The sequence below is a fragment of the Lethenteron reissneri genome, chromosome 20 (assembly GCF_015708825.2).
Source record: "Lethenteron reissneri isolate LAM-NWPU_2019-01 chromosome 20, ASM1570882v1, whole genome shotgun sequence".
NCBI lineage: Eukaryota > Metazoa > Chordata > Hyperoartia > Petromyzontiformes > Petromyzontidae > Lethenteron > Lethenteron reissneri.
The window spans coordinates 5,818,710-5,845,834 of record NC_083798.1 but is presented as its reverse complement, the minus strand read 5'-3'; the positions used below and the strand labels follow the sequence as shown (position 1 = coordinate 5,845,834).

At 45.3% G+C, this 27,125-nt stretch overlaps 1 protein-coding gene across 4 annotated transcripts in view; it reads right to left on the bottom strand.

Annotated features, from left to right (window-relative positions):
* LOC133344633 (histone-lysine N-methyltransferase 2D-like) overlaps positions 1 to 25,341 on the bottom strand; it is a 65,345-nt gene extending 40,004 nt beyond the window's left edge. For 3 of the 4 annotated variants that reach the window (XM_061554657.1, XM_061554658.1, XM_061554655.1), the window contains exons 1-2: positions 24,530 to 25,341; positions 14,261 to 14,332 (exon numbers count right to left, since the gene is read on the bottom strand). Coding sequence is in view for 2 of the 4 variants with exons in the window: in XM_061554655.1 (XP_061410639.1) it covers positions 14,261 to 14,332; positions 24,530 to 24,620 (163 nt within the window). In the remaining 2 variants the exon portion in view is untranslated. The remainder of the gene's footprint in view (positions 1 to 14,260; positions 14,333 to 24,529) is intronic. The other variant, XM_061554656.1, reaches the window with a different exon arrangement.
* Between the last annotated feature and the right edge of the window lie 1,784 nt (positions 25,342 to 27,125).

Below are 27,125 nucleotides of genomic sequence, written 5' to 3'. Positions count from 1 at the left end.
TAAAACATAATAAAACAATTCTCACGACGTTTCGGCCACAACGCAAGCAGCCGTCCTCAGGTGAAAACCAGACTCTGTCGCCTCGACGGACCTGGTTTTCACCTGAGGACGGCTGCTTGCGTTGTGGCCGAAACGTCGTGAGAATTGTTTTATTATGTTTTATTATTTTATTACTTCCCTTCTACGTGACTTTACCGAAAGAACCAAGAAGATGAATCCCTGCAGTCACGAAAGCTTTAAATCGAAATGTGCGTTTACAGTTTGCGTGCTCTCACCGTGGTCGCGTGGATTTTTCTCTGGGTCGTTTAGAGTATTTGGCTTGGGTGCGTTGAGATATTATTTGCGGCCGGGTCACTTCTATAACAGAGCTACAGAGCCCAGTTGGCCTTACCTGCTCAAATGGTTCAGTTTTACAAGCAAAAGGTCATGCAGCAGTCCACTATGAGTGAGTAACAAATGGCCTAACTGACCCTGGGCACATTCGAGATTGAGGGTACACTTTCGATATCACCATACGGGCTGAACTGCTTATGCCTATGCTGTCGGTCGACTTGAATTCCAGTGCGTTGCGGGACAACAATTGCATATGGTTTAGCGGTTAACTGTCTGTTGTCTGTCTCAAAAATAAGAGACGCACACGCGCAGACCCACGCAGGACTTTACATCTGGTCTCAGGAAGCTGGGGAGAACATCGTGCGAGGTTCCCATCGCTACGAATCCACGGCCGAACGCGGCGCTCCTTAATTTGCATTTGTACGAAGAAGGAAAGAAGAAAAAAAAGATCACGAGAAAGTTTAGAGTTTCCGAAAAGTAATTACCATACATCCTTCCAAAAAATTTTTGGGTAATTTTATGCCCCATATAAAGAGGGGGGGGGGGGCGGAAGGTTACATATTCTAACCAAGTGAAGTTCTTACTCAAAATCAAGGAAGTCTGCATTGCATGTAAGCGCCGTGAAATTGTTTCCACATTCCGTTTGCAAAATCTGGAGAATCATTATTCTTAAGAAGCGAAGAGCATTTCCTACACAATGGAACACACACGCTCCACCCGTAATCTCTTTGCCCCATTTGTCATTGCAGCAACGGCAAATTATTGCTGCAACATGTTTGTAAATGGGAGATGGCCCTTGTATCGTTGTGGCTCGTACTACTGAACTGTTTTCGCATTGGAACCTTATTAATGATCGATTGACGTTGAGCATTTCATTTATTTAACCACATGCGACCTAAAGATATTTGTTTTTTAGATGGACATATGTTGGCTCAACTGCTTTCTCACCGTACGTAGCCAAACGTTCTCATCGGAGGTGTGGGCTCATCTGTACGATAAACATACGGATGAACATATTGAGGGATATATTATCTTAATAAATTATTGGATTATAGCATTGAGAGTGGTATATACTAGGCATGTCCGTTGTGTCAATTAAACTAGATGCGTTGGATCCGTGCATAGCATTGCACTGGTAAGAATCCATTACGATTCGTGCAAATAACATGCAAAATAACATATATTGTTTAATGTAGCTGAATAGAACAACAAAAACTAAGGGGGGGGGGGGACTAGAAATAACAAAAATGGGATGGTAGAAATTATACAAAAGTAATGTATTCTTGAATCTAATCGCAACCCTGAATCATGACATTCATTAAATCACTTGAGAGTAAATCTGCTGAGGGATGTGAAAATACCAGCAGACAGATACAAATGATTGGCTCTGTCTATAAATTAAATCTATCTGTGCAGAGCTTCGAGTGTTCTCGTCTTGCAAGCACGCGTGAGATTTCGTCTGGTCGTGGGGGAGGTTATTCCCTCCCCCCCCCCCCCCCCCATGTTAGCCAAACACTGTCGTAATTTTCAATGCACGACTCTCCTGACAATGGGGTTATGGAGTTGAAAGGCTTTCATCCAGCAGTAGATAGTCCATAGCTAGACATGACGATGACACGTGTTGTACTGGGCATGAGAAAGGCACTGCTCGTGTATATCCAAATTAAATTTCATTCATGAGCCAGCTTCTTTGTGTATCCAAATTAAATTTACGAGCCAGATTCTTTGTACTAAAAGAGAGTCTGTTCTAACAACAAATGTGAGGCGGAGTGGTGATGCGGTGGTGAGCACACTGCACCCTACAGTCAACGGCCTGAGTTGGATTCTCAGTGACGGTCAACATCAGCGGCGTTTGGGGTCTGAACCCACTCACCAACTCCCGCCGTGATGCACGGTGAAGCATCGCTAAAAGAAAAAACCCTACGACCGACTAGGTGTGTGGAAGCCGTGAGGAGTGGATTGAAAAATAATGTATAAAAAAAAACATGATTAAAATCTACAAAAAACATGATTAAAATCTCCCAAAAATATATATTCTAACTTTGGTGAGATATTGCATCGCAGGATCGTGAGAGATGGCTTGCAGCTTCAGGAGGCCTTCTTTCAACATCAGAATACTTACTTACACTGGAGGAATCCGTTGAACTATAAATCTATTTTCCAAAGATGTCCAGCAGGGGCAGGTTAGAACATTAAAAACAACAAATACAAAAACACCATCGGAGTGGCAAAATACAGGAAAGGTAAGCAAATCACTTAAAAATATATACAAATAAAACTAAACTATGTTTTTTCTGTTTAATCTTACCAGGTCAAGCCGATTGAGCTATTAGCTTTTTTTGCAGAAGCGACCTGGCCACAAATGATAGCTCAACGAATTGGCTTGTCATGTGGAAATATATAGCAGCCAAATAATCTAAATAATCAGCAGTGGATTGACCAACGCGGATTATTATGATGATTATTATTATTCTTCTTGGTTCTTTCGGTAAAGTCACGTAGAAGGGAAATAATAAAATAATAAAAATAAAACATAATAAAATAATTATCACGACGTTATCGACAGACATGTTCTTCACCTGAGGACGGCTGCTTGCGTTGTGGCCGAAACGTCGTGAGAATTATTTTATTATGTTTTATTTTTATTATTTTATTACTTCCCTTCTACGTGACTTTACCGAAAGAACCAAGAAGATGAATCCCTGCAGTCACGAAAGCTTTAAATCGAAAATTATTATTATTCTAAAAACAATGAGTTCCATTATATAGGAGCGTTGAGCAACACCTTGTAAATATATATGTCTGTACAGCTGTGCTGTCCTGGTCGTGAACAATGAGGTCCTGTTCTGTGCTGGCCTCCGTGTGAGGTCGGAAAGTGTATCTGAATCTGGCAAGGCAAGCATCCTTTCCAAGTGACCTTGCATGGCAATTATTTCAACGTTTACATTATTTATTATTGCTGTGCACATCGTACGTTCAAATAGGAAACTTTCTTTTCGTGTGCTACATTGCGCCTTATTAAACTTGTGATCCATTTATTCACCGAGGGAATGTTTTACACGTGCGCGTGTGTGTGTGCGGCGGCGGCGAGGGGAGGAGGAGGGGGGTGGGTTGCCCGGAGGGAAGGCACCCTCGCCTCCTAGGGATGGTTGCTCCCTCTGTACTATCACTGCCTGTGACACAAACACACGTGCGATGCAGCTCAACTTGTCAGATTTCGGAAGCTAAGCAGGCTTTGGCCCTGGTTAGTGCTGAGGGTGGGTGACCACCGCGCACGAAACAGGTTGTGTGGAGACTGCGGGGGCTACGTGGTTAGGCTGTGCAGAGGAAAAAAAATCTATATTGTTGTACTGTACCTCTATGCTCCCATTTCTATGCTTTCCCCAACCTCGCTGACCAGCATGGTGAAGTAGAGTCAAAGAGCCCCCCACGACCTTCACGGCTTGGGGAAGCCCTCATCCAGCAATGGATTGATAAAAGTCTGTACTTGCACACGCAATGATTATGAATGCATTGTTTTGAAAATTCCCTGGCCAGATCTGCCGCGAGCACCCCTTAATGAACTTCTGGATATTATCTTTTTTTGGCTGAATCCATTTGCTTTCCAAACAGGGGCCCCCTGGTAATACACGAAACGTGACACGTATTGAGCCAGGGTCACTGGGTAATGGATGCGCCCACCTCCCAGATGCACGCACTGCTAAGTGCTCCTTCGCAGCTGCAGCGCGAACACACGCGCGCACGCACACACGCACACAAGTGCACACTCGCACTTGTGTGTTCCAGTACACAAAGGTGCACGCACTGGCATACAATTGCATGCACCTGCGCACAAAAATAGATCCCCCGTACAACCTTATAGACTGTTGAGGCAAGTGCTGTTAGCGAGCACCTATTAAGGCTCGCTCGGCCCCTGAACAAGTGGAGTGGGCAGCGTCACGCCCGGCAGCTTTTGTCTCCCCTATTGCTCACGCTTACCACACTCGGTACTCATTAAAGGCTGAGCCAACTTAGGGGAGGTCCAGTACCAGCTTAGAAATCACTTGCCACTGATCTTAGCTATTGTTGGGAATTGAACTCGGGTAGCCACATTAGTAGTGCATATAAGTGCACATATTCACACACAAAACAACACACTTTGCTTTCAGCCATGTAGAGTTATTGAGAAATTCAGGTTAGCAAGCAACTATTAAGGGCCCGCACAGGACACATTTGGGTGGTGTGGCCAGCACCACAGTCGACTCCCTTTGTGCTGTGAATGGCCAGGAATGAAACCCCAGTCACCTGAATTTCAGTGCAGTGTGCTACCCACTACGCCTCCAGTCGCTACATAGAAACACACATACAGGATACATACGGCATAGCCGATCGTGGGTCGTGACTGAGTGAATTAAAAACATTCCAACGATTACAGCGTCATGTATGAAAGGGATATAAATCTGAAATTTGGCACCGATATACTCAAAACTATTGGCGAAAAGTAAAGCCTATTCTTATGTTTTCATCATTTCAATACTGGCAAAATGTCCCATAGATATTTCATTTATGAAAACAATTCGATCTGGCTTCTGTCCCAAATAAAACGTTCATAAAAGCAGGCGCTTAGTAAAATATTATGACGCTGGGTGCAATCTCTGTCTCGGAAAAGTTTCTCCCTTTTGACATTGTTGATGAGGGGTGGGATGAGACGGTGAGTGGTGGAGGGGAGACCCAGCCAACATTATTACCTACCAGGGGCCTAGAATTTATCACGGAGAGCCTAACCGTACGCAAAGATATACGGGCATATGCACGCATGTGTGCAGGCACATGTGCGTGCACGTAAATTAAGAGAGAGGAAAAAAGAAATGCCCTCGCGCAGGCAATCAGAGCAGGAACGGCGCTTTAACAGAAGCCCGCTGGGAGCACCGCTTACACAATTCTCACGCACAGTAATTTGTGTGTGCGTGTGCATGCACGCGTGTGTGCGTGCGTTTTTGTTGGACGGAGAGAGGGGGGGGGGCTAGCTTGTTTTGTTGCTTTTTTTCCCTCCGCAAACCATAAGTCATCAGTCACGAACGCCTACCCCATTCTAACGTCTTGCCCTCTTACCTGCGGCAATAACTCAACGCGTTAGACGCTTCTAAAGCCTCGGGCTCGAGTCTTCTTGCGAGCATCAATCTGTTGCTTGTTGTCGGCAGCAAGAGATAAATGGTTGTTTGTGCAGTCGCGAAGAAGAACATTCACATGGTCTAAGATGTTCGTGCTTGGTTTCGAAACTTGTTACTTTTTTTGATCAATTCAGCTTCAGACTAGCGGCGCACCTATGGAGTGTGCGGACGGAAGAGCATCACTGGGGCTCATGGCCTGGCCGGGCCCAGGGGCATGAGGCTACAAATGGGAGAGGGATTAGCACGGTTGACTACGTACCGTGCGAAAGAAGTTCATCATATACACATATACATGAGGCCACATATATATGCATATTCAAACATAGAAATCGGATGGGGAGGTCCACATTTTATTTCTTGCATCAGGGCCCATGCCAAACACCCCACGTAATTGTTTCAGACATACCTAAGACGGAGGATTTAAAAATAAAAATAAAGTGTTCTGTGCATCGTCCGAGCCACCCTTAGGTCAACTCTGCCTAATATAAGTTCCAGCTTCGGCGTGGTCCATATCACCAACGTGGAGACAAAGTCATCAGGACGTGGTATTGACCTTGCCACCTCATCTTTTTTTACTCTGGCAGTTTTATAATAGACGCTCGCTAACGGCACTATTCCTTATATTCCACAGGCTTAAGAGTGAGATTTGTAGTCTTTGTATAAATTTATGTAATGTGTAATTTCTGACAATATAATAAATTACTTTTTGCGGCCAATATAAATCATGCATGCTGCACACGTGTATGTATATATATTCTGAGACCAATAGCATATGTTACGTTCCCGAGGGGAAGTAGAAACGTAAGTGAGATTAGCAATGTATGCCTCACCAGAATAAGTGCACCAGACACTGCCGAAAGGCGCTGCGGCTTATCTTGGCGTCAGTTGGGCAAATCTGCTTTATGTGAAGTCTAGAGCACAGTGGGTCCGTGAACCTCAAATACTAAATTTTGTTTAATACTCCAATCTATCAAAAACCCGAATTCTCATTGAACAAAATGCGCGCCATTAACACCGGGGACATTAACTCAATAACGCTAAGACGTATGTATGTACACACTATCTCATTCCACCTTGACTTGTCGGCATGCTTTTTCTGCTCCTTGGCTTTAAGGCATTCTCCAGGGGCCAGAGCAGGGGCCTGGGCCTTGCTAAATCCGCAGCAAAGAGTGTCTTACAACCTGCGTCGGTATTTACGACAAGGAATGAATTATGGCGCGTTTGAGTTGTGCCGTAATGATGTGGGCGGTTTATCACAGGACAGTAAGATTGGCGCTCTCGTGATTGTTTCTCTTAATTTGGAGTTGATGAAAAGAAATGTCGGTGGAGCGGTGGTGCAGTCGCGAGGATACTGTGCTATGAAACTCTATTCCTGAGTTTAATTCCTGGCCACGGCTAACATCAGTGGGAAATTATATCAGAGGTGCCCCACATCCTTCACCAAAGCCATGGACCAGTGAGGTCAAGTGTGGTCAAACAATCCCCAAGACTGACATGGCATGGAGGACTTCATCCAGCAGTGGATTGATAAAGGGCTGAAAATGATTCTTACAAAGAAAACGAAGATATATATTTATTTTTTCCCGGTGAACGCATTAAAATAATTATTTCTGCGCTGCACGTTATAAACGCAGCTTTCTGCGTTCATATCTGTGATTGACAACAGACTACTGGAACAAGCAGATACAAATTTACGGCAGCAAATTCTCAGCAAGGTTCAGTATCGGACCAGAGAAGTGTGGTGGTTGATAACAGAAAGGTGGAAACTTAGCCGTCAAGTGAGGCTTATAAATGTAACTTTTTTTGTACTAGGTAAGGCCCACTGAGTTGCACAGCTCCTTTTCATAAGTGACCTGGCCAGAAATGATAGCTCAACGAAGTGGCTTATCACGTGGAAATTTATAGCAGCTAAATACTCTAAACCCACATTTCTACACGCAGAGGGAAAAACTAGGGGACCCAGAGAAAAACCAACGTGACCAAGGTGAGAACATGCAAACTTCAAATATACAGGTGTCACTGTCGGCATGGAATCCACGACCTCTCGTATACCAGGGGAGGTAGTTAACACCTCCCCACTTGATGTAAGGACTCAGATCCGCCCTACGTACAGCAGATGTTAGTGCTCTCTCTGAGTTGTCAACTTTTCAACGCCTGACCGTCCTAGCATGAGCGTTTTTACTAAACATGCAAAAAATAACAACGGGGAAGCGTTCCCAGCCAAGAAACAAATTAATAGAGTGCGGCTCAATGCTAAGGGAAGGGACATGTAAGCATTATAAGAGCGGCAGCGTGCGTTACACGATGCAGGACAAACACTCATTCATTTGCTCTGGCGTTCTGCGTTTATTTAACTACACTCTAAGTATAAACACCTACCCCGCCGAGTCAGCTGTTGCCGAGGAATGAAAAGCCTCCCTGCTCATTGGATGTGGTGACTTATTTTCTTTGCCCACCGCGGGCCGGGCCCCGGAGTCCCGGGGCTCGGAGCGGGAGCGGCCACGCTAGGCTGCCCACAAATAAGGCACCTTCGGTGAATGTGATGCGGAGCGATGGGGAGGAGGGGGGGAGTGGGCTTCCTCGCAAGCGGAGCGCATTGTTGTTGGCGGCCCAGTTATTCGGGGACAAAACCCTCTGCAGTTACCGCAGGTGTCCGCTCGCGAAATATCAAGCGTGTTCCCAGAAGTTACGGTGGGGGGGGGGGTTACCCCACTCGTGCATTTTGAGGTTGGCCACTCAACCCCACGGGGGGGGGGGGGGTGGACAAAAAAAGGACTTCGTCCCAGAGTGATGGCTGCAGCTGATGTATGGATTACAGCGGAGAGCCTGCGACCCTGCAGGGTGGTTGGGTAGGATAGCTTTTAGTGTTGTTTTGCGGATGTTAAAAAATAAACGTTCCCATGAGTATACGTGCACAGCGAGGGCTTTTGCCTGCCGATAAGATCAACCCCGACCCTCCTCCCCCCCGCGCGTCCGCTTTTTACGACGGAGAGCTGTGGGAGTCGGTGTGCGCGACAGCTGCATATACCCACGGTAGCGAGACCGCCACTAGCCAGTGCCCTTCCCAGCAAAGGTGGCTTCTGTGGGCAGAATGGGGCCGGCTACCGTAACGTTTTGTCTCTCTCTCTCTCTCGCTCTTTGGTTTTTTGTCGCTACGACTTGCGCAGGGGCACCGAGCTACGGACGGAACTGTCCGAGCAAGAGAGTCGAAAAGCCTCAGCAAGTCGTAATGCCGTGATCTCGCTGTCCAGAACAGACTGCGTGTCACGGGACTCTCCAAGGCGAATGGAAGAGTTGGACAGAATTCCAATAAATTCAATGCACATTTATTTCAGAGGTCTAGTTTTTTATATATATAACTGGTATTTATTTATATTTGAAACCTTAGACCGCAGGGCATTTTCCATGACTACAGAGAGTATGGAATGCTTGTAATGCAGTGCGGATTTTTTTTTCTTTACAAATATATATAGACGATTAAACAGAGCATCCACATGTTAAATCAAAACCAAACTTGCTTGGTTTTTTTTATTCCTTGTGAAAATTGCCTATTTGTGTTCATCTCACACTCGTGCATTTGAACGTATGTATTTGCAGAAGAAAACGTGCATAATTTTCAAAATAATTATCCATGTGCACTCCGAGGTATATTAAGTTACTTGGCAGGCTTTGCCATTTCAACATCTCTTTGAATATCTCAAAGACCACAATTTCACAAATTATGTAAATTACATCTGGTTGGGTGGCCTCAGGGTACAGTACACTTATCCTACGAGTTCAAGCCACTCAGATTTGTTCCCGGTACGGTTTAAACTTTAATCTCAGTGGAAATGTGCCGTTTGGATCAATATCAAATGAATGTGCTATCCTTTTGGAAGCTATGTTTTCTTTGGAGAATTGTGGACTTTTAACATTGGGGTGTGGGGGGGGGACCGACCTTGCCCTGGTCTCACCGTTCCAACATTTGACTGGAAAAAATTGCAAGTAATTCTTCCAATTTCCCAGCATTTTCATTTGCCTCAGTAGTGACGGAGGAAACGGTAATGTGCATTACTGTAAACATTTACCAGAAGTGAAATCTGCCAAGCGGCCGCTTCTTTTGCTCAAACGAAACTAAAACAAGTTGAAGGAAATTCTTTTTTTTTGCTTGTAAAAATTCCAAATAGCGTGTACTCCAATGAACATGGGTGGCCTCAAGCCTCCGAATTATCTGCATACTGTACTGAATCCATAACCGCATTCATACCAGGTTCCATGATTCCTGAGTTCTCTGCCAAAGGGCAGGGTCACGCCCCTCAAGCTCCCTCCATCGAATGCGAACCATCGCCCTCTTCACACATTAAAAAAAAACAGCTCTTGAGGCCACAACGAGGCAAGAACACTTGAGGTGGTCGGTGTCCTTTTGCCGTCCTCAACAGTATTTTTAGGCGACACCATCGCAGTTCAAAGTCATACCTGCAACACACTTTCCCTAACCCATGAGAAATCAATTACAGGAGCTATAATTTAGCTCTGCAATCACTGCATGCACCGCACAACTCAAAGGTCAACATTTATTACCGTTAAACCACTGCAATGAGCCTCTTGATCATTGGCAGAGATATGTCCAGGCGTAATGATTATCATTGCTGTCATTATCACATCGGCGTGTTTCACATTAGGGGCACTGTTGGGGAAGGTTTCCCCTCTGCTGCCCACATGGCTCCAGGGGCATCCGCAAACACGCAATGCCCAGCAGAGAGGCCACGCCACTTTACAAGCGTTCATTCACAAGCACAGCCTCCCAGTGCCCAGGCATTCCCCATCTATCACCGACAGTGTCCCAAGAGAATCAGCTGAGCTACGGCCACTGACTATAATGGCTGGGGGCGCCACGGTGGCGAGATGTTAACTACCTCGCCTGGTATACAAGAGGTCGTGGGTTCGATCCTAACCTGACGTCTGTATATTTGGAGTTTGCATGTTCTCCCCATGGTCGCGTGGATTGTTTTCTAGGTTCTCCGATTTTCCCCTCCACCTTTAGAAGAATGCATCAAGAGTATTTGGCTCCTATACCTTTCCACTTCCTTGAGCTATCATTTGTGGCCAGGTCGTTTAGATAGTTAGTTAGTTAACTCACGAGGCTGGGGGATGCGACGATCTGTGTGTATTTAAATGCCAAATGTATGTTCATGGCACCACAACACAAATAAGGAGACTGAGTTCTCCAATGTGTCTTCAGGTTGTACCGCACGTTGCCGGAAATGATGTCCGACGTTTCGCTGCACGTGCTTGGAGCTTCGTCAGAACTGAAGCTCCCAGCAAGTACATCATGTCGATGAACGTGCGGTACAACCTGAAAATACATAGGAGAGCTACACAGCACAACTTCCAATACCTACGCAGCCTTGAGGAGACATAATCTTAATATCCCTGAATCTATCATTTAGAGTAAGCATCTTAAAATCCAATCGTAATATATAATTATAAATATTTGCATTCATAATAGTGTCTGTACATCTTATTTTATTACCCGTCAATACAATGAACTGTATATGTTAGAGGGAAAGTTTCAAAACGCTAAGTCAACCCCATTTGCTACATTTAATCAGAAACCTGTTTCATTGTTATTGCTATATATGATGTCTATTATTTGGTTCTTTCGGTAAAGCCACGTAAGATAGAACAAATAATAAAAATAATAACAATATCACAAGGATTTGTTCTATCTACGTGGCTTTACCGAAAGAGCCACAGAATATGAATTCCTGCAGTCACGAAAGCTTTAAGTCAAGATCTATGATGTAATAATAAATATAAACCCTCCGTGTGTGTCCACGACCATTGTTTTTTGTTAAGATAACAGGGGTGGAGTGGTGGCGCAGTAGATCGGGTACTTCACAATGAAGTCAGTACCTGAGTCAGGGCCCACATCAGTGAAGAGTGACATCTCAACTTTTCCTGGGCTCCCTCTTCACCAATCCGCATTGACAAGCGTGGTGAAATATGGTCAAACAAACCACCACGACCGACACGAAGTGCAAGAGGCCTTCATTTAAGAGTGTATTGACCAAGGGGAGTATAACATTATTTAAATTTCAAACCTCTTGACCACAACTCTTTCCACATTAAGCAGTAATGTACACGCGCGTTGAATGATATGCGCGCGAATATATCCCTCCTAAACGAAGAGCAGATTGAGTTTTAACCTTTATTCCACTCTCGACGAACCCCCGCACACAGCAAACACAAACAACTCTCACTCGGCGCGAGTTCGAATACAAAGAAACACCCGACCACATTCACCCACAGTTACTCAAGGAGACCCGGGTCTCCTCTGACTCCATAAACTCTCTCAGGGGTCAAAGGTGATCGTGGCCCCACTGGGCCACGAGAGTGTTTTTTACTAAACAGGACCGGGCTGCTGCTGGTCATTCTATTGACTTTCCTAAAAGTCACCCTACCCCCTCTCCCATCGCTCCTCCCAGTGTCCTCACCAACTCGAACCTAGGCCTCCCTCCTTCCACCCAATGTCCCATCCGTTCCGTATCTCTCCCTAACCACTATGGGTGGAACAGTGCATCGTTTCATCGGATTCATTTTCGGTGCATAATTTTTATTCTCAAGCTCGTGCTTTACATATCGTTACAACTTTTAGCAACTAATTGTGTACGTATATGTTGTATATAATAAGCTAAAATCACTCCTGCAGTTAGTAGCGGTGCTACCATTCAGCATAAAAAATACATGTAATTTATTATGAATTTGAATTGTGATCAATTCCTTCCATCGCCAAAGGTTGATTCAGCGCCCACTAATTACTTTCGAAAACCCGGAGTTGATGCGTCCCTTTGCACCTTCACTTCCCTTGTTGCGCGAGCGGAAACTTGTTGATGGCAATGTCGGGTGCACTCGCTTTGTTTTTTTTGGGCGAGAATATTAGATGCGGTTGTAAAACGGGGACTGTATAACAGCAGACATGAGAATTAAACTCTTCACTCCAACATTCAATTCCAGGTATTCCCCCCCCCCAACCCCCATCCAACCCCCCCCCCGCCCCGATTTATGCATATTTCTGTGAAAGCAGCAAAATAAAATGAACGCAGTCAGTGAAGTGCATTACACCGTTTGCTTTAATTCCACAGTGAGCTATAAGAAACATCAGGATCGTGTACTTGTAACCCAAAAATATCATAAATTTCTGAAACATTTTTTGTTCGCTGACTTCTGCAAACAGTAACGTTAAACAGGGGAACGGACCAAACTCTGCGCACTTGGACTGTCACAATCTGAATGTGAAAAAAATCGAATGTGCGCATTTTCCTTTTCCGTGCCAGCTGCCTTCCCTCCTCCTTGAGGGCCTAAGTTCTGCTGTGTGGAGGCTCATGGGAGGTGGAAGGTTTGAGGATTCACTTGGTAGTTCTTTTTGTTTTTCAAAGCCGGGTTTCAACTGGGTCTACTATTTTTTACGGATATTTTTTTCATTTCGTGCATCTGAAACGCACTTGTGGCAATACAACGTCTCTTATAATGGTTTTATCACACTATTAGGTTTAACAAAAAAACTACCCTCATGCTAACAGCATTCAATGCCTCCCCAGGTGGCAACAGTTTAGCGAGGCCTTCATCCAGCAGTAGATCCATCACGGCCGATGACGACTGCGATGCTTCCAGCACTGAAGTGTTAATGGACAGAGCTTGCACAGCTTAATGAGATGTCCAGTACACGGATGACACAAATATGTGGCTCTGAGTGAAAACTCAGGTGTACCTTCCGAGGCAAAACAAAGTGATGTGTTCTTCTGAAACATCACATCAATCTCTAGCACATGATGGTGGTCTTTCCCGAACTTGAAGAGGATGGCATATGTTAAAGGAAATTATTTCCCTCGCTGTATCACACCGACCTCAACTTCACGACATTGCATACAATCATATAGTGTGAGGTGGCTAGAATACAGGAAATATATACGGTGTTATTACATTAAAACTTGTAGTAGAATACAGACGATGGGGTGGCTCAGAGGTTAGAATTGGCACCGCTGAGATTCTGGGTTCGAATCCAGGCAGGTGGCTGCGATTAAAGTGCAGTGAGTTGACGGTCTTAGCTCCCTGTCACAAATGGTGTCATGGGAGAGAAAAAGAAACCCGTCATCTTAAGTTTGCTTCTGAATTTAATTTGGCAAAGTTTCAGCGTTGAGAATGAAAAATCTCAGCTTGACTGTCACGACTTGTCACGAACATTACATTGCTTCGTCGCAGGGCGGTCAATTTAAAGGAACCCGATAATAATTTCCGTGATGTCGACTTCTGCCGGCCAATTCTCTAGCGCGGGACGTTGCACTGCTATGCAAGAGTAGCAAATGGATGCGTCTTGAAAATGTACGCTCAAACAAGACGCCATAAAATCAAAAAAATAAACCATGCATCTTCTCTATTCTCGCTGCTTTGAGCAACATCTCCATAACGCATCCTCCTCCGCCTGTCCCCCCGCCCCCCACGCTCAAACAAGACGCAATCAAACCAAAAAAAGACCATGCATTTTCTCTATTCTTGCTGCTTTGAGCAACATCCCCATAACGCATCCTCCTCCGGCTGTCCCCCCGCCCCCCACGCTCAAACAAGACGCAATCAAACAAAAAAAAAGACCATGCATTTTCTCTATTCTTGCTGCTTTGAGCAACATCCTCATAACACATCCTCCCCTGCCTGTCCCCCCCGCCCCCCACATCTCTACCCCCCACATCTCTACCCCCCACATCCCTCCACGTGTACCCCCGCCCCTCAAGCACCCCTACCTCTGCTCTTGCGGGTGGGCGTGAAGTCTGTGCTGGAACTAAAGTCCGACGAAATGCTGGAGCTTCCTCGGCCTGCACACGGGAAGACGGGCGCAGAGAAGTCGGGGATGGTGGTGGTGGTAGGGGGGTACGGGGAGCGGGGTGGGGGTTGCGTTACAGCGTTGTGTGCAAACTTTGTTGTTTACATGTTAGCGTCCTCCTGCTACCTATCACGGCCCTTTCACGTGGACAGCTGACAGACACGGGGCAGGCGGCTGGCTGTTCGAGACGCAGGGAGTACGGCCGGTGACGTCCTCTATTCTCCCCCAACTGCCCCAGAACCATGCGACCTTCATCACTGCGGAGTTGTGACCTCCTCGTTGGGGTTTTTGTTGTTGTTGAAATGGTTGTTCGTGAATGGTGCTCACGTTGACAGATTTCGCGCGGTAATGAGCCCTGTTCGCAGGTGTCAATTCACGCGTGTTACATTTGATGTGAGTCTCGGGCTTGTCACGCTATTTAATCGCGCGCTCGTCAATGCTTTGTTTTAACGGAGCGAATAAATGCGCTTTGAAAAGCCGCCGCGCGTGTAGATCTAATTGTTGTCATCTCAGCCCAGAGTCTGTGGTTTATATATAACAGTTTATCAGCCAATGATAGCAATCTGTTTTTTGCAAAGACATTCTTCCTTAACGTGCATCGTTGCACACGGAACTTTATTGCATTTTGATTAATCACGACAGAAAATCACGTTTCATTTAAAATCGGGCGAGAGGCCATTCGAGAGAGACCTGAGCTACAAAACCAAAGATCAAAGCAGGAACATAGATGAAGAAAGAAAGCCAGGAAATTAAAAACACAAAATATCAATGTGCAACACAATTCAACACAATATATCAACGTCAAATAGCGCATCATATAAACTCTTACATTGGACATCGTTTTCATTTACAGCGGTAGAAAACATAAACAGAGATCAGTAAATATTAACGACATAGTGTCCATAGGGGCCAGCGGGCAATGATCAAAATCGTTTGCTTTTAACTCATCGTTCCAAGCTCATGAAGAGTCGTGCATGAAGGAGCATTTTCCCCACGCAGTGTGAACTCCAGCACTGTGTATTAGACTCCTCGTGTGTAGAGTGACTTAGCCCACAATTGGTAAGACGTACATGTTTACCTTTCACTTTCATGTTTAAAAAAATTAATTCATCTGTCTGCTTGTTTTTTTAAAAAGCCAAGTTTTTCGTTCACCTCATTAGCCTTTACTGTTGCTGATGCCGCTAAAACTACAATGGGCTGTTAAAGGGTTTTGAGAATAGTCTGAGTATTCGTGTACTGTATGTTGAACTTCTTTCACGCCGTACGTAGCCAACCGTGATAATCGGAGGTGCGGCGGACGTACAACAAAAGTATTTGACACAAAGTTTCAGTGATCTCACTTGGGTTGCCAACACCACGCCCGGCCGCCTTTGTCTCCCCAGTGGCGATGTTTACACACCGCACCAAGTACTCATTTTAGGCTGAGTCGACCTAGGGGAGGCCCAGGACCGGTTCTGATAATATAATCGTCACTGGTGTTGGCCGTGAGCCGGAATCGAACTCGGGTGGCCGGGTTCGTAGAGCAGAGCGCTGACCGCTATACTGCTGCTTTACAGCACAACTGTGAAAACATACACAGTTGTGAACATTATTTGTTTAACAGTGCCGCCTGTTTCACTGCATACAGTATTGCGTCTCATTGTGACTTGTACGAACTCTGGTTTCCATACAAATTACAAATGCAATTTTTTTCAAAACGTGCAACCGAGCAAGCGTGACAAGTGAGGGATGTATTAAATCAAAATTTGCAAAAGCTTGAGTTAAATTCACTATTCGCCCTGTAATTGAGAAGGTGACGGTGGGATTTGTAATCGCTGCAACCGCGTTCCTGTTTAACAGCCCTCTGAGCTCAGACGAGGCGTCCTCACTGTGAGTCCAGCCCAGTAATTATGGATGAGCATTGGCAATGGGACAGACATAACTGAGGGCCAGATCTGTCCCCACCGGTTGGAACATTCGCACCTGTGGCTTCGCAACAATAAATAAACCTCCGATGTAAAAATAAAACTTGCTTATTTAAAGCTGCCTAAAGCCACATTTTGTCAAAACTTTTTTGGGCGGCTAAATGTTTTGACAGCATCGTCTGGGCTGTAACGGTCGTTATAAATAGTGCACGCACGCTAGCGCGCCGCACCACAAAACAACCGAGACGCGGCAGCGTGAAATCTGACTGCTGGCAAGGAATCTGCGGAATTCTAGCTTGTAATTAAAGGGCGAGGAGACGGCGTGCGTGTGATGAACGCTGGCTAAAAAAACGAGGCGGCAGGGTCTTTTATTTAAATTAAAGCCGATCGAAAGTTGTGAGCGCAGTGTGCAATCAACGCAATATTTGGGACCCCATTCGTTCAATGCCGCTCTAGCTTGTTGTAAGGACAGCACTTGAGTGTAGTGTAGCATGTAAGCTTTGCGTGAGTACGCAGATTATAAACAGAGACGGATAAGGAGGAGGCTGGGGGGGGGGGGCTTTATTACATGGGTGAAGCCATAAATGCTTTGTGCCACGTTTGGCTAAGCCAGGGGCCAGGGTTACTGTGCAAGGGGCATCAGTGCTCACGTAGTTTCCTTCAGGGCGTACATACTTTGGTAATTCCGGATACACGCACATTGACACATAATCGGCGTGCAGTTATTCACTTGTCAAACAGCTCAAAGTGGTACCCCATTCTAACCGGCATAGGGCAGTGCTTAATATCCCATTTTGCAAGTTTAGCCAGTCCTCGACTTACGAACACCCGAGTAACGAGCATTTACGGACCAGCTTGCATGAAAGTTTTCTTTTTTAACATCGACTTGAAACGCGAACCTCTCACTTGCAAATTGAACCGCCACACTATTTTGTAATGACTCAGCCTCGTGCTGGGAGTGAGTGCATGTGCGACTGTGCGTGTGCACATTTAAATATATACAGTAGATTACTGTGTTCAGATTTACGACCCGTTAGACTTACGAATGGGCCTCAGGAACCAATTCATTTCGTAAATCGAGGACCACCCTACTGAGATATTGCTGGGATTCTCACACGTCTATGGCGGGGGTGAGTTTATATATGGCACAAAAGTGTCACTCTTTGTTTTATTACCAACCCTGGTAGTGCTGAAGTGCTGAGCTGACAGCATTCCCATATTCACCTGCAGGCTTTTACCCCCGCACCACCTAACCAGACTGTGCACATCTGAACGATACAATGCATACGAATCTGTGCTTACGGACATGCAGTAGATACGCCCGTCTCTCTGTGAATCTTTTCATTACACACTTCTATCCGATCACTACAAGAACTGCATGGAGTGCTGGTTTCCAGCGGTATTGTCATGAGTGTGTTTGAAGCAACTTATGAATACACTTCGACCATAATGTCGTCTTAATTATTCCTCTGTCTTGTGCTTTCACATATATTAAAAAAAAACTATGATAGAACTCTCTGCATAGATACGTTTCTCTTATTTTCACAGTACCTTGTTTCGGTGAAATTAAGATGCTTTCATAAATCAAGTTGCGTTGCATAAATATTGCAATACTACAGTGCTGAAGAATGTTAGGGTAGCCAAGACAAAGTGATGTCACCAAATGTTCAACATATGCGGGCAAATTAAAGACAAAGGGAGCATGAATGTCGCAATCTAATGAAAACCACGCTCTCCAAGACTCGCTTTACTGGGGTGTTGTGAGAGTGGTGGTGGGGGGGGCTCACAGTTGGTTGGTTGTAGCAGGCGAATAGGCCGGGCCAGGAGTGGGGGGGGGGTGCAGGGAGGCGGGGTAATGTGGACTTCAACCGAAGAACAATGACCCCTTGGCTGGAGAGAGGGCTTCGCTGTCCAAGCTATATCCATCTACCCCGCGGCGTACGCTAACAACTGCCCGAAGAGACACGCAGGGGCTGCGGGGGCGACGGGGGCGGCGTGCATACGATTCATCAGTTTTCAGACAGATATTTTTATAGTAAACACTGCACGCAGTCGGACTTTTCCATAAAAAAAATCCATGCGAGAGTTGAGAGGTGGCGGGGGGGGGGGGGCGCGCGCGCCCAGGAGGAGGATCGTAATTGGCGCAGACACCTCTTGAATTTTGCAGAGTTGCAGCGTGTTCAATTTATAAGCAGAGACACGCACAGCACCATATACGTGCTTGCACCGATAACCAAAAAAAAGCACGTAGGTTTTGCAATGCACAGCCTTTACCGAATCCAAGGGGATGGGGAGGGAAACACAACTTGCAAAAGAGAAACTTCAACCACTTCTGCGGGTCTTCTATTGTAAGTGAAGCTGCATTGTGTAACGGAGAAGCAATGTTAAACATAGGGGTTACCAACAAAAAAAAAGTTTTATTTTTACACGCTAAGGGTGATATGTTTAGAGCGAGGTATTCTTAGGCGCCTATCGCGTTGTTTAAAAAGTTCCCCATAGACCTTGCCCAACGATGTTTGTGTTATTTTAGTGAATTGGTTGAAACCAATGTTGTCCTATGACCACCGGACGCTAAGGACCATTGCCCAAATGCGAGTAAAATCACACACAGAATCACCTTGGTAGTTTCTCCCCGATAGCTGGTGCCTCGCGGTGTAATTGGACTGTGTGGCTCCAACAATTCCCAGTAGTTTTTGTTGTTGTTGTTGCTGCCATAAACAGCTGGCCATTACCGTCTAATTTGCGGCACCACATCTGTGCAAGCCAGTGGCGTTATCAGCAGCGATAACACGTGAAAATGACTTAAAATAACGATAGAAACTCACACGCTGGTGGTCAAACCATATACAGTAGAGTATTTTTAAAAATAACAATACTGTACAGCGATATTTAAAAAAAAAACAACAAAAAACATACCACAAGAATATCGATGGCAATTTAAATACTTAGTGACAAGTATGGAAATCTTTTTTTTTATTTTCGACTTTTTTTTTTGCGTCACGGTGGCTGCATGGCACGTGGGTGCCCGACCGTGCACATTGCTGGGGGGGTGGGCGGTGAGGGAGGTCGGAAGAGCGGTGGGACACATGTGGCGAAGGCTGATGGGGGAGGGGGGAGGTTCAGTGGCGGTAGGCAGTCGAGAGGAGAGATATAAGCCACCCAAGAAGCAGAAGCTTGGTTGTGACAAAGTCTACAAAAAGCCTCATGTTGTGGGGGTCTCGGTGGAGTGCCGCTTCGAGACTGTGAGTGTGCTCTTGTGATGTTCTGGTGGGCATCAAGGCGTCGTGCTCGGAGGCTTTGTACAGCGGTGCTTCTGAGTCGCAGTCCTTGAGGAAGACCACTTCCACGACTCGGCTCCATGATGCCATCCGTGCTATCAATCAGGATTTTTTTTAGAGGTCTCAAAACGAGAATGACGCATTTTTTTGGAGCCAGGAAAGAAACCTGCCACACTAACACCTTGTACGCACACGAGGATAGAAGTTTATATAAATAAATATAGTTTAGTATTGTTTGGGAAGTTTAGTATTGTTTGGAAACTTTATTTTACAGGTATGGGTGTCAAAAATATTTAATAGATTAATGACACTGCTCTGAAAAGAACAAGTATATAATAGGCAACATTTCTGGCAATTGACTTTCTTCAGAGCAGAGAACCAGTCTCTATGTATAAGCAAACGTATACCCCTTTGTCATATATACTTTTAGAACGTTCACAATCTAATATTTTTCATTGGTTGGGTGTAATAGACAAAGCAGGAGCTACTTCACTTGCATTGTATTTGTTTAGAATGTGCGTGCACATCAACTATTGTACTGCATGCCTGCATTTGCATAATTGGTGGAACCAGGCGCGCGAAATATGCATAAAAAAAACACAGCGCACAAAAAGAGGGATGTCGTGTCAAATCTGGATCACAATTGTGTTTGTTGGTTCAGCATGTAAGACTAACAACAGCCTGTGCCATTCTTGCAGCACGCCTTGAGAAATTATTGATTCAAATCGGTTTGTAGAGCCGGGAATTGTAAAACCCCATGAATTGTGACCTAAGAGGACACAGTAGGAGCCACGTAAAGCATTGGGAACTTGAAGGAGACCCACAGCTGACCCCGTGAACAATGGAGCACTGTTTGGAGGCTACCTACGCAATGAGAACGGTTAACGGTCAATGAGAGTAAGCTGCATGTCCAGTAATGCAACAGTTCCATATTTTTTTACTTTTTGCCTGTAAAGTTTTGCTACCACTTGTATCCCGATTTTGCTATTGGCAACACGTCGCGAGATGAATAATCCATTCAGATCTCTCACAAAGCAATGGAACTCATTGTGTTAAGATAACAGTCCGTAGAAGCGAGTATCACAAGAGCTACCTTTAAGATCTCTTCAATTGGTCCCTGGCCCTCTACGTAGAGGGAAGCACTTTCCCGCCAACTTTGCATATTAGAGTAATGTTCGTTGCATGAAAGTGAAAGCCATATATTAATTCTCAGAGTTGGAATGTAGCCAAATTTATTGCAGAGGCGGAGCCAAGGTTTACGTGATGGTGATACAATTTTATTTTTCGTAAATTTCCAGCACGAAACGGTACACTTGCTTACAGGGCACCTCGGTGCTGCGATGATTAATAATTAGTGGTGAGTTGTTTATTTAATTTTTTATCTACGTGACTTTACCGAAAGAACTAAGAGTAAGAGTGTGGTGAGTTGTTAACGATGGGACACGAGACCGGCTGCAGTAGCTCGGTGCTTGCATGCTCCCATGCTGCAGTCATGTCTCTGGTCATTGCCGTGGGTGTATTCACCACAAAATACACAGCCGACTGCTTCAGAGTGGACGTTAAAGATCCTCTGTCGTCAATCGCGAGAGTAGGCCAATTGATAATTGGTTTTTTACCCTTTTATCTAGCAACAAAACTGACGCCTTTTTTACGAGGAGTCATGTTTGCATGATGGTGCATTGTCTTTGAGTTGTGCGCCTTTTGGCGTCATCTGGTCCAACCCAAATGAGACTAGGCTCTAAGGAAAGCTGTCTCGGGTGTGGACCAATAAACTTCAAGGACAGTGCATACATTATCATAGTTATGTTTTTTGTTTGCATTATGACTGCAGGTATTGTGGTCTATGCAAACATAACTCCTCGTAAAAAAAAGGTGTCAGTTTGGTTGCCAGATAAAAGGGTAAAAAAACAATTATCATATTTTTTACTGGCAAATGAGGTTCCAATGGAGTAGGCCAATTGTTTGCTGGCGTCAGGGTCCAACTGTGGCAAATTCAGAAAAAGTTACCCAATTGGGATTACACATAGCAACGTTCCCCCCCACACCCCCACACACACTGTGAAACTCAAGCAGACTACATCCTTGGAACATAGCGCCATCGTGCCCTATAAGGATGGCGTAAATACGAAATGTACAACACATTTTTGTTATTATTAATAATGTTCGAACGTCGTCTGTCTCACATGCTCCATCTCAGCCGCTTCCAGATCGGAAAAATACCCCGACGTTGTTTAAAAATGTAACAGACATCTCCTGGGCATATACACAATTTTAACAATAATATTACCATTTATTACAGATATAAATTAAATGTAAAGTTTAAAATAAGACGATTGAGTGTCAATTGCTGTGTCACCAAATATCGATTAGCAATAGTACACGCTATCATAATTAAATCTCGTCTTAATTAATCAGTCCTACATTTCCATTCAACAATGCTAATGCATTGTCAATTATTTTCTCTGCAAAGCCTCACTTGAGTCACATTGGGATGCTTCACCAATCCCATTTATTCGTGGTTTTGGCATGTGGGAGAAAACCAGGGTACCTGGAGAAAACCCACAATGCACGCGAGAGGAGTATACTCCACACGGCCGTATCTCGTCCACTCCTTGCAGTCACACACCTGCAACACCTGGAACGCCCTGGTGGTCACGTGTCCAAGTACTAACCATGTACCATCCTGCTTACTTTCTAAGACCCAACAAGATCACGCCACGTTTATTGTGGGTTGTCTTAGACAAATACAATCAGTAATGGTCAGAACGTAGTTGTAAGCCAGAGTGCTGAGTGGGGGGCTTGTGGATGTGAATGTGTTTTTTATTTCATCAGAAATTCCAGAATTTCCTATGCACCGAGGAGTGTGCATGAAAGGTACCGAAATGCAAGCTGGATGCAATTTCTAAAAGTGTAATCTAACAGTGTAGCTCCATTTTAAGAAACGCAAATCTTGATCGCGCCTTTGAAAATGTTTTTTTTAAGATGTCTGTTTGAGATTAAATATCCTGCTTGACGTATGAGCGGTCCTTAATGTGGTCAGTGCACTTACCTCTCACAAGCGGAGGCAACTTTTGACGTTTACAGTATACGTGTGTATGTATGCAAGTACATCATGCTATGATGTGTAACATAGACACACGCATACGTGCATCAAAGGGCACTTTCGTGGCAAACTGACAGCTGATATAAGTTATTTTCTTCAGATAAACATGGATAGTAAGATCCAAGAGGAACACATTCTGCCAAAGTCAACACAATAAGAGGATTCCTACTGTTTATATTTTGCGTTAACCGAGAAAATGTTCATTGAATCTAATAACTCTACGTCTGGATATCGGGATATCTCCTTCAGATGAACGAGTTCCTGGAATAAACCCCACATTAAGAAGTAGACGACACAAAGAAGTTGTCAACGATTTAAAGAATACATTACTAATTAGCAAGAGAGTCGGCTCAACAATTAGGAAAGAAAAGTAAGACACTGCAAGAACAGATATGAAGCCAAAATCGGCGAGCAGAAAATGCCTCCTGTTGTGTCGACTTGGCCCAGTTTCAAAGTCTGCTTGTCCAGAGTTGCCTGTACTGAATCAATGCTGCCCAAACGATGCACTTATTCCCAGCAGCTCGTTGGGCTGATGGATTGTGTAAGAAAGATGTATTTACTTACGTGGAGAGACAGATATATAACAAGTAGACATATTGTCTGCTTTTCGATTTTTCTTTTTTTTACACAACAACGTTAATGATTATTTCAGATATGAAGACAGACAGGCACAGCCTGGACGAGAGACCGTGAGATATGCGGGGACAAGCGTGCCACAGAGCATGTCTGTCTGGGCACCTTTAACCTCCAGGCACACTCGACTTGTGGCAAGGCCAGCCATGCCGCTTGCACGTGCGTGGACAATGACACGCAACAGCCTTGAGATAAACGTTCTCACATACCAGGGTTGGTCAACATTTTCTTGAGTATTTCTTTTTTTTTTTATAGAGGAACATAGATCCTCAACACCAACGTGTTCATTGTGTGATCAGGGCTTACACGGAGGGGGTGGAGCCTTAGATGAAGTGAAACGTGACGCAAGGGTGTATGTTATTGGACAGGATTTTGACCTCGAAACTTATGAACTCACCTTTGCATTCCCCATATCCTTGTTTGGGTATGCTTACCGCCAAAGAAGGAAATTAGTTGGTATACGTATGAATGACCTTGAGCCAGACATAAGGCTATTTTAAAGTACATGTGCAGTATAATAAGTCATTGCTCAGTGCAAATCACAGTGAACACTAGTGCTGGCAGATGTATATAAAGTATGAAGTTAATTTACAATGTATTTATTTAGTATTTAATAGAGAGATGGTGTTATATTTTATTTCATGTCATATTTTAGTTATGTTTTGTGTTAAAATTATATGCTATGTAAATCAACAATCACTTCATGAAAATATATTCGTACAAGTCTGAGCTGAAATAACTTCAAAGGCAACATTTTTAATGTGGAACTGAACAACACAACAATCAAAAACTAGCTTCGTACTCTTAGAGCTCATCAGTGCACCGTAGTCAGTCACGGACCCCAGGTATGCTGGGTCTGACATTGGCAAACGTGCAGTAAAATCCACGTAAAACACACGTACAGTATAATATTAAACGTACACGCCATACATAAACAATGCTAATGATATTGTCAAGTCTTGACCAAGTAACGCCTAACTTGATCCTCACGATATATTTCAGAAGGGTCCTCCTGCATTGGGATGTTTGACCAACAGCCTTAACGAGCGTTCGGCAAACATTCCCATATCAGCTGGGATTCCAGCACACGTTTTCATTAACACCGATTGTGCATCCCCTGTTACTCTCCCCCCATCTCTCTCTCTCATTAATGCCCACGGCACATCAGAGGTGCATAGGCAACGTTACTTTCATCAGTCAACACACACACACCGTGTGAATGAAGTTCAAACGGACATCGCCCCCGAAGGCACACTGGTGTGCCCACTCACCCGTGTCGCTGTCCTGTTTGCTGCCGTTCGCCCCCATTGCACTCTCAACGGGGCCACGCTCTCTCCAAAGCCATGTGTCGCCTCTCAACATCCAAGCCGGGTCCACCAGACACAGAGAAAGAGAGCGAATCTCCTCCAACACCCCATCCGCCAGCAGCAGACCTCCCCCCACCCGCCAACTACAAGCCCTTGCTCCAACCTCCCCTGCTACCCTAGCTCTTCAACAATGTCTCAAATACCCCTTTCCTCTGACGGCACGTATACTATCTCGGACTCGCGAGAAGCTGAAAGCTGTAGACGCACACTCCCACGGAAAAAAGGACGGGATCGTAAATTAGTCCGAGCAGCCGCGCCGCGGTTGAAGGTGCCAGGCGATAAGCAGCACCACTGCCCCCCGTGTCAGTAAGTGCGTGTCTTGCGACTTCGGTAATTGCTGCGTTGTACGTTGCTCTCAGCTTTAAAGAGAATGAAACGTGAAGGCGGAGGAGACGGACGGAGCAGCAGCAGCAGCAGGAGGAGGAGGGAGGGGAGGCGGAGGAGAGTGAGAGAACGAAGCAACGCGACTGCTTTTACATTTCACATTGTCAGCCACTTCTTAGCTACATGAATCACAGCGCGGAATGTGGCTCGCTGAGAAAGCATTGGAACCAAACAAGAGGGAGGCGAGAAAAACAACGACAACAAAAAGGAGCTGCAGTCAGCTCGGTGACATCGCTCGGTTATTTAGCAGCCAAAAGGCAACTAACGGCGACTAACCTACAAGTAAGTACGCCGGAGTTCGAGCCACATCCCCTAAAGCGCTTCATTGCGTATACGTCTCATCAGGAAGACCCGTGAACTCGTTAGATGGAGGGGTGTTCTGTGGGGCGGTAACCGGTGGGCTGAGAGAAACCAATGCGAAGTGAGAATCTCACCCCCACCACCACCACCACCAGCCCCCCCCCCCAAAAAAAATCACAATGTTTTTTTGAGAGAAGTAGGAACCCCTCCTCCTCCTCCCCCTCCATCCTCCTCCTCCCACTCCTCCCGAAGTCTGGAGTCTCCGTGCAGAGGCTGGGGGAGCGGTGGTGGTGCGGTTAAGGCTCATTGCCGGCCGTTATAAAATACCTTTATACACCCTCTAAGTGAAAACAGACGTGCGCCGTCATTATGCTGCTCGGTATTTATATCCGCGTGTGACACAGTGAATAATGAATGACCCCGTCTCTGCTTCAGGAGATGAAATGAGAATGCACGTGTATTGATGTGTATGCAACACGCGCCAACACGTGCTGCCGACAAGTCTGAACGTAACATGTGGTGAGTTTGGAGTTAGACATAATTGTGGATTATGGTATATATGTTTTACATGTTAAATTGTATTATTAATATACTAAATATATGGATATCATAGTCCTCTCCCCACCCATACAAATACACAGCGTTTTTCCAGACTCTGAGCAAGTGCTGTAAGCGAGTAGCACCTATGAAGGATGGCACGGCACACCGCCTATCGTGGTGAAGTATGGTCAAACCACCCCCATAACCGACACTGCGTGGGAAATACTCGATCCAGCCGTGGATGTACAACGACCATTATTATTGGTATCATACCACGATTACAATCTAATGTTCCCAATATAAAGAAACACATTGTTGGTTTGCGGACTTAAGCTTCCGCTAATGCCACCGTGATCTAATGACGAGGGGATTATGTTACAGATGACGACGAGCTAAGTATACGATACTCTGACAGTAGAATACTCACGTTGGAATGGCGAGCTTGCTATAGACCCCGGCCACCTCAGCTCGATTCCCGGCTCAACATCAACGGCGTTCATCCATCAGTCCGTTGACACATGGGTCTGTGAACATGGATTACTCATTTTAGCCGCGTTTGTCCGTGGTGAACGACCCGGAAAAAAAAAACAATTTTCGCACTCGGCACACCACATCCAGTATACCCGTGGCTATGGCTTCTCTCGTTCGGTGCCTGCTCCAATCTATCAGCGACTTTGAACATATTCAGTGAAACTTTAAGCCCTGGTCTAAATAATAGCAACAACGATTGTATTTTCAGTCCATGTCGGTTGTATGAGTAGGGGCGCCGTGATGGCAAGATGTTACATCCCTCCCCTACTGCGTAGTCGTAGGTCGTGGGTTAGATCCCGACCCTGACGATGCCAAGTTGTACATGTGGAGTTCGCGTGTTCTCTCTCCCAGCAGCCGCGTGTGTTTTTTTATTTTCCGGGTCCTCCGGTTTTGCCCTCTACACTGAAAATCATGCCTTCAGATTTCTGTATTTGGCTGCGTTATGACAACGATGACGATGATATACGCAACTTTCATGCGCTCTCGTCACGTGTGGCCTCTGGAAAATAGCTCATAGTTCCCAGGTGGCTTAACCTGGTAAATAGCACAGTTTTACTTTAGTTGCAAACAACGGGCACCTCCGCCCCACCCCCCCCAAAATCGCGTTCCGTTATCTTCAATGCAGAGGTCCGCATACCAAAGCGAAGGCGAGCGCTCGTTCTTGTCGAGTGATTGCGCTTAGGGGCCGTCCATACATGACGTCACGCGATTTTGGACGATTTTTGACCCCCCCCCCCATCGTCAC